Here is an 8337-nt window from a genome sequence, read left to right as displayed (position 1 = left end):
GTTTAGTCTAGACTTTTTTTTTTTTTTTGGCACAGTGGCACCATCTCAGCTCAGGCTCACTGCAACCACTACAGGTGCATGCCACCACTCCCAGCTAATTTTTTGTATTTTTAGTAGAGACGGGGTTTCACCGTGTTAGCCAGGATGGTCTCCATCTCCTGACCTCATAATCCACCCACCTTGGCCTCCCAAAGTTCTGCGATTACAGATGTGAGCCACTGCACCAGGAGTAGTCTATAGACTTTTAGACTTATCCTGGCTCCTCACTGACCCATGTGCCATCTGAGGGCAGGGGCCACCACCTCCCCCTTGTTGCATCTTTCTGTCAGCCGTAGACACAGAGTTGCCTCTGCCATATGGATGAGTGCAGGCTTGACCATTAAGCAGAAGTCCGCTTGGGACCTGCTCCAGTGAAAACATGATAATTGGGTTGGGCACAGTGGCTCACGCCTGTAATCCCAACACTTTGGGAGGCCAAGGCGGGTGGATCACCTGAGGTCAGGAGTTTGAGACCAGGCTGGCCAACGTGGTGAAACCCCGTCTCTACTAAAAATACAAAAATTAGCTGAGTGTGGTGGCAGACGCCTATAATCCCAGCTACTCGGGAGGCTGAGGCAGGAGAATCTTTTGAACCCAGGAGGTGGAGGTTGCAGTGAGCCGAGATCATGCCACTGCACTCCAACCTGGACAATAAGGGCAAAACTCCGTTTCAAAACAAACAAACAAAAAACATGAGAATCATTTCCTATGTAACAAGGCCTTTGCAAAGCTCGCCCCAGTTTTTGGCAGTTCATCTTTTTTTTGGTGGTGGCGGGGGGGTGGGTGGGTACGGAGTCTTGCTCTGTCGTCCAGGCTGGAGTGCAGTGGCGTGATCTTGGCTCACTGCAACCTCCGCCTCCCAGGTTCAAGCAATTCTCCTGCCTCAGCCTCCCAAGTAGCTGGGATTACAGGCACCTGCCACCACGGCTGGTTAATTTTTGTATTTTTAGTAGAGACGGGGTTTCACCACCTCGGCCAGGCTGGTCTCAAACTCCAGACCTCGTGATCCACCTGCCTCTCGGCCTCCCAAAGTGCTGGGATTACAGACATGAGCCACCACGCCCAGCCGGCAGTTCATCTTTTAAGTCACAGCTGGGTGTCACTCCACGGGCAAAACTTCTTCAAACACTGAACAAGGTTGTCCCTGGAACTCCTACTGATGCTCATTCACCAAACCCTGTCCACTACTGGTCTCCAAACTCTAATTCAGGGGAAAAAATTCCGGGCGGGGGAGGGAGGGGTGCTGAAATGTGGCTAAGAGATGAAGGCCTGTGATTAAGTCTGTGGCTATCTGTTATTTCCATCTCCCATCAGTAATGAGGACAAGCCACTCTTCTGCATTGCTAACCCATCCACCCCCACGGCCTGAAGCAGTGTTCACACCTACATTGTTCACAGAGTTAATAAAGGTAAGAGCAGGTATCTTGTTAACCTGGAGTTAACAAGTGGGTGAGAATGTTCTCTTCAGTGTAAACAAAGGGCAAAGGTGCATAATTCATCTCCATCCCTTTACTTATGCAAGACCTTTTTAGAGAAACAATTGGGCAACACTTCAAAGTAGAAGACCTTCAGGGAGATGTTGAAATTAGTAGATAAACCCAACTCCCAATTTACAAAAGATATAGAAGACAGAATATTTGTTAAATTTTTGAGAATATTTGCCTCAGGGAGGCAGTCAGCAAAATCTAGACTACCCAAAGTCTACAAGACAAATGATCTGTTTTCTCCAACAAATTAATTGCAAAGACCAAAAAACCCCTAGAGATTAACAGATTTAGAATATAAGATACCAAACAAGGCCAGCCTGGCAGCTCATGCCTGTAATCCCAGCACTTTGGGAGTCCAAGGTGGGCAGATCACGAGGTCAGGAGTTCGAGACCAGCCTGAACATGGTGAAACCCCATCTCTACTAAAAATACAAAAATTAGCCGGGCGTGGTGACATAAGCCTGTAATCCCAACTACTCAGGAGGCTCAGGCAGGAGAGTCGCCTGAATCTAGGAGGCGGAGGTCAAAGTGAGCCGAGATCGCCCCACTGCACTTCAGCCTGGGTGACAAAGTGAGACTCTGTCTCAAAAAAAGAAGATACAAAACAATTACAAAACACTGACTATATACAAATGAATCTTTTTTTTTTTTTGGAAACGAGTCTCACTCANGTGAGCCACTGTGCCTGGCCTTTACAAATGAATTTTTTAAAAGTTTTATGACATTTAATAAATTACAAATTTGAACATTAACTGGATATGTGATTATTTTTTATTTAAATTTTTAAAAGGGCTGGGTACAGTGGCTCACGCCTGTAATCCCAGAACTTTGGGCAGCCGAGGAGGGCGGATCATCTGAGGTCAGGAGTTCAAGACCTGCCTGGTCAACATGGCAAAAACCTGTCTCTACTAAAAATACAAAAATTAGCCAGGCGTTATGGCAGGCGCCTGTAATCCCAGCTACTCGGGAGGCTGAGGCAGGATAATCGCTTGAACCCAGGAGGTTGCTGTGAGTTGACATTGCACCACTGCACTCCAGCCTGGGCGACAGAGTGAGACTCTGTCTCAAAAAACAAACAAACAAACAAACAAAATCAAACAAAGATGTAAGCCTGGGCAACATGGCAAAACCCCATCTCTCCAGAAAGTACAAAAATTAGCCAGGCATGGTGGCACGTGCCTGCGGTCCCATCTACTCAGGAGGATGAGTGGGAAGATTGCTTGAACCCAGGAGCTCAAGGCTGCAGTGAGCCGAGATCACACCACTGCACTCCAGCATGGATGACAGAGTAAGACCCTGTCTCAAAAAAAAAAAAAAAAAAGATTGGGGGTACAACTGCAGTTTTGTTACATGGATATATTGCACACTGATGAAGTCTGCATTTTTAGTGTGCTCATCACTCAAACAGTACTGTACCCATTAGGCAGTTTCTCTCTCTTGACTCGCCTCCCACCTTTCCATGTCCCTAAGACCTATTATTCCACTCTCTATGTCCATGTTATTTATTGAATTATTTTTTTGAGGCGGAGTCTTGCTCTGTCGCCCAAGCTGGAGTGCAGTCGTGCGATCTTAGCTTACTGCAACCTCCACTGCCCGCGTTCAAGTGATTCTCCTGCCTCAGTCTCCCAAGTAGCTAGGATTACAAGCAGGCACCACCATGCCCAGCTAAATTTTGTAATTTTAGTAGAGACGGGGTTTCGCCATGTTGGCCAGGCTGGTCTCGAACTCCCAACCTCAAGTGATCCACCCACCTCAGCCTCCCAAAGTGCTGGGATTACAGGCGTGAGCCACCATGCCCGGCCTATTTTTTTTATTATTAATTTTTTCATGTATGATTCTTAGAGTCTTGCTCTGTTGCCCAGGCTGGAGTGCAGTGGCATGATCTCTGCTCACCACAACCTCCATTTCCCAGGTTCAAGCTATTCTTGTGCCTCAGCCTCCCAAGTAGCAGAGATTACAAGTACCCACCACCACTTCCAGCTAATTTTTGTATTTTTAGTAGAGGCAGGGTCTCACCATGTTGGCCAGGCTGGTCTCAAATTCTTGACCTCAAATGATCCACCCGCCTCAGCCTTCCAAAGTGCTGGATTACAGGTGTGAGCCACCACGCGGGGCCAGTATTGTATTTATTTTATTTTTTTAAAAACAATGCACCAAAACATTTATTCAAGATAATATGGGGGACTTTACTTCCATACAATATTACTTTGTGTGGGATTTACTTAAAAATAATATGGGGCTCACGCCTGTAATCCCAGCACTTTGGGAGGAGGAGGTGGGTGGATCACAAGGTCAGGAGTTCAAGACCAGCCTGATCAACATGGTGAAACCCGCCTGACCAACATGGTGAAACACTATCTCTACTAAAAATACAAAATTTAGCCGGGAGTGGTGATACACACCTATAATCCCAGCTACTTGGGAGGCTGAGGCAGGAGAATCACTTGAACCCAGGAGGCGGAGGTTGCAGTGAGCCAAGATCGTGCCACTGCACTCCATCCTGGGTGACAGAGCAAAATTCCATCTCAAAAAAAAAAAAAATAAATAAATAAATAATAAGGGGAAGGCCAGGCGTGGTGGATCACGCCTGTATTCCCAGCAATTTGGGAGGCCGAGACGGGTGGATCACGAGGTCAGGAGATCGAGACCATCCTGGCTAACACGGTGAAACCCCATCTCTACTAAAAATACAAAAAATTTGCCAGGCATAGTGGCAGGCGCCTGTGTTCTCGTGAACCCAGGAGGCAGAGCCTGCAGTGAGCCGAGATCGTTCCACTGCACTCCAGCCTGGGCGACTGAGCGAGACTCCGTCTCAAACAAAACAAAACAAAACAAAACAAAAAATAATAAGGGGATAAGGATGTAGGTAGACATATAGATTGGCAGTGAGTGAACAATCACTGATATTGTTTAAAGTGGCCATGAGTTGCTAATTGCTAACTCTGGGGGATGGGTACATGGATATGTTACTATTTGATTATTCTCTCTGATTTTGCATGTATTCGGAATTCTCCATAATATAAAGCTAAAGATGACTAAATCACATGTGAGAGACCCCTGCTACTCTATAAGCATAGACAATCCCACTCCTACAGTTCACACAGGTCAGCTCCCTGGCTGTTAGGGCTAGAAAAGTGTAAGATGCAGCTACACATAGCTGGAGGGGCGCCCCAGGCAGGTTGAGATTTGGAGACACTCTTGAAGCAAACCGTCTGTGTGAACACACACACATACATGTGGAGTCCCACGCACCGACCCCGGTGCAGCCCCCTCCCTGGCTCGTACCCCTCTTCTGTGCGAAGAGCAGCAGCAGGCAGGTGAGACCTTTGAGCACTTCCGCCATGACCACAGCAGTGGTGGCAAAGAAGCGGTCCCCTGGCAACGTGCGGGCGTAGCGGATGCTGAGGATGAGGGAGGCATTCTGGACCACCAGCACAGCTAGGGATATGTACTTCAGGCGCCTGTGAGCTGTGGGGAACGGAAGGGGCAAGGGGGAAGGAGGGGGTCAGAAGCCGCTAGGGCATAGCCACACCACCACCCACCCCCTCTCCTTTCTCACCCAGGACCCTCCTAGCCACCGCTACTTGCTCCCTCAGCCTGCCTGCCTTCACCCAATGAGGGTCTGACTCCTACTGCCTTACTGCCTCAGCCACAAGCAGGAAGAGCCAGAAGGGCCAAATGGGCCCCACTCTGTCCAGTCCATACCTGGAATCCTTACCGAGGTTTCAGGTAATGGCTGAGGCAAGCCCTGGCCACGCGCCTCGGCTCCCTCACAAGTGAGAAGCAACTCCTCCCCAGACAGAATACCGACAACTACGTTCTCCACGTTTACTGAGTGTTTACTGTATGCCTATCACTGGGTTAAGGCATTTCTATGGATTACCTCAATAGACTCATATCATTGTCATCTCCAAAAGAACTGCGAGGATTCCCATTTACGGATGAGCAAACTGAGAATGTATATGAAATGATGCTCCTATTTAACGAGGGACTGTCTCATGTAAAGAATAATACATCAATGCAGGGAATGAGGCCACTGTATGAGGTATGTTCACCCCCTAAGGAAAGGTCTTTCTCCCATCTAAGAAATGATTCGATTCCCTCACTCTCAGAATGGCCTACATCCCATATGGAATGATTCTCCTCATACCCAGAATGGTCTCTCCAACCCCTCCCTCCTGTGACAACTGGTTCCTCCCGACCCAGAATAGTCTACTAAATACAAGAAATGATTCCCCCATGCTCCCAGGGACTGAATCCTGTATCAGGAATGGTTATCCCACTAAGAAAGGTCTGGCTCCCTCAACCAGATGAGGAAATATTTCCCTGCACTCCACATGGTCCGTCCTCCCACCACCGTGCACCGACCCTCTAGCTAATGAATTTTTCCTTGCTCTACCCACAATCACAATCGGCTCTCTCTGCTATACGGAAGGACCTGGCACCCTCAGAACGTTCTTTTTCCACCATATAACGATGAGCCCTCCCACCCGAACGTACAATGAACTCTACCTCCATTAGGAAGGGGGCCCCCAGAACGGTCTCCTCCGCACATAATGAAGGACACCATCATCCTCAAAATGGACCCTCTCTAGTCACATAAAGAAGGATTCGCCCCACCCTAACTCACAATAGTCTCTGTCCTTTTATAAGGAAAGAACCACCACCCTCAGAATAGTCTTCTACTTCTTCAGTGAAGAACTCCCACGCCCGCAGAATGGTCTCTTCCACAAGGAAGGACCCCACATATTCAGAATGGTTTCGGTGGCCTTAGCCTTCCCCAAAAGAATTACCCTCCACACTCATAATGGTCCATATGCGGAAGGATCCCACGATCACTCTCAGAATGTTTTCTTCCCCGCCCCCAACACACTCACAATGTGCACACACAGACACACACACACACACGTCGGTCCACACGGGATGCTCCCTCTCACTTTAGTGAGGAACATTCCCGACTCCCAGCGATCCCGACCTCCGCCTCCCATGCGACTGCTCGGACACAGACTGTCTCACCCGCACTCGCAGTCCCCGGCTCTAATGCACCCGCGGAAAGCGCCCCTGGCCCGGCCGCCGCGGTGGAACCACCAGCCCCAACCGCTGCCATGTTGGCATTTGCCCGGCCCGTCCCCTCGGTAACAGCAGACCACTTCCGTGTTCGTCACTTCCGCTTCCAGGCCGCCTGACTGAAGGTGGGTCGAGAGCCGGGATCGTCAGGGTGGTGGCTTTTCTCCTTCGCTCCTAAAAGCTCAACGTAAGAGTAGCCCCGGGATTTCCAAATTCCGTCGGATCTGGATGCCGGGGACACGGCCCGATCGGCCAACCCACCGCCCCTAGAGCTTCATCGGCCCATTCTTGTCACTAGACCCGCCTTGTCCTGCTGTTCGTCCGCTTCACTGATAGCGCTTGCCAGATCAACCCCCGATCCCATCTCCTAGTCTCATTGGTTAAGCCATCCCTCTTTCATCTAGGCTCTTTATTGGCAGCTTCTCCATAAGGCACCGCCCCTTCCGAATCAGAAACTCCAGGTGCTTCCTGGTTGGACTGAAGTTCCGCTTTCCCGTCTTCCAGCGAGGCCCCACCCCCTGGAAAACACAGGGGAATCTGGGGACCACGAAACTTTGACCTGTCGGGGTCGGGTGAGGGCGTACTGGCTGAAGCATCAGGTGCGAGTCAGGCATGTAAGCTAGCAGATAAAAGCAGAGCAGGTGAGGATAAACAAGTGAAAATGAAAAGGAAAGTTGACGCAGAGAAGACAAGTGAGTCATCAATGAGGATGGCAAATAAAGGGGACAGGTGAAAGGCTCACAGGTTAGCTAGCATTTGGAAGAAGGGCAAGAGTACGGGCCAGGGGCGGTGGCTCACGCCTGTAATCCCAGCACTTTGGGAGGCTAAGCCGGGCGGATCACCTGAGCTCAGGAGTTCCAGCCTGGGCAGAATGGCAAAACCCCGTCTCTACTTAAAAAAAATTAGCCGGGTGTAGTGGTATGCACCTGTACCCAGCTACTCGGGAGGCTGAGACAGGAGAACCGCTTGAACCCGGGAGGCGGAGGTTGCACTGAACCGAGACAAATAAGCAGGGTAAGAGAGGTGACAGCTGAGGTCGGAGCATGTGAAACCAACATGGTTACCCGGCAGGCTAGGTAAGTCAAGTGTTTAAGGAGAAATTAGAGGGATGGGTATGTAAGGGTAAAGATGGGGGAGAGGCTAAGATTAAGAGCAAAACAGGCCGGGCGCGGTGGCTCACGCCTGTAATCCCAGCACTTTGGGAGGCTGAGGCGGGCGGATCACAAGGTCAGGAAATCGAGACCATCCTGGTGAACACGGTGAAACCCCGTTTCTACTAAAAACACAAAAAATTGGCCGGGCGTGGTGGCGGGCGCCTGTAGTCCCAGCTACTCAAGAGGCTGATGCAGGAGAATGGTGTGGGAGGCAGAGGTTGCAGTGAGCCGAGATAGCGTCACTGCACTCCAGCCTGGGCGACAGAGCAAGACTTTTGTCTCAAAAAAAAAAGAGCAAAACAGGTGACTACACCCTGGACAGATTCCAGTCAGTCCGCAACTCCAGCCCCGCCCTCATCAGTACCCTGATAGGGCTCTTCTTCTCCAACAGGGAAAAGGGCTTCTTCCTTCCCCTGGGGTGCCAGGGAAGGTAGTTTTATCTGCTTCTGAGATGGCCATCTTGATTGGGGATGTACCCTAAACACCTTCCACCTTCATGCACAGTATCTCCAACAGACAGCCCTTCTGCACATACTGGGCGCTGCCTAAGATCAGGGGCAGGGGGAATCAAGATTTTTTTTTTTTTTTTT

The 8337-nt window shown here is 49.9% G+C and overlaps 1 protein-coding gene across 6 annotated transcripts in view; it reads right to left on the bottom strand.

The window, feature by feature from the left end:
* Positions 1-7378, bottom strand: part of SLC35A2 (solute carrier family 35 member A2) — an 11726-nt gene extending 4348 nt beyond the window's left edge. Inside the window, exons 1-2 of one of the 6 annotated variants that reach the window (XR_001888428.1) lie at positions 6543-7361; positions 4812-4994 (exon numbers count right to left, since the gene is read on the bottom strand). Coding sequence is in view for 5 of the 6 variants with exons in the window: in XM_017888355.1 (XP_017743844.1) it covers positions 4812-4994; positions 6543-6633 (274 nt within the window). In the remaining variant the exon portion in view is untranslated. Of the gene's footprint in view, positions 1-4811; positions 4995-6542 lie in introns of all 6 variants that reach the window. The other 5 variants (XM_017888355.1, XM_017888356.1, XM_017888359.1 and 2 more) reach the window with 5 other exon arrangements.
* Between the last annotated feature and the right edge of the window lie 959 nt (positions 7379-8337).

Source organism: Rhinopithecus bieti, unplaced genomic scaffold (genome assembly GCF_001698545.2).
Source record: "Rhinopithecus bieti isolate Rb0 unplaced genomic scaffold, ASM169854v2 scaffold_18349, whole genome shotgun sequence".
Taxonomy (NCBI): Eukaryota; Metazoa; Chordata; class Mammalia; order Primates; family Cercopithecidae; genus Rhinopithecus; species Rhinopithecus bieti.
This window is presented reverse-complemented; position numbering and strand designations above follow the sequence as displayed.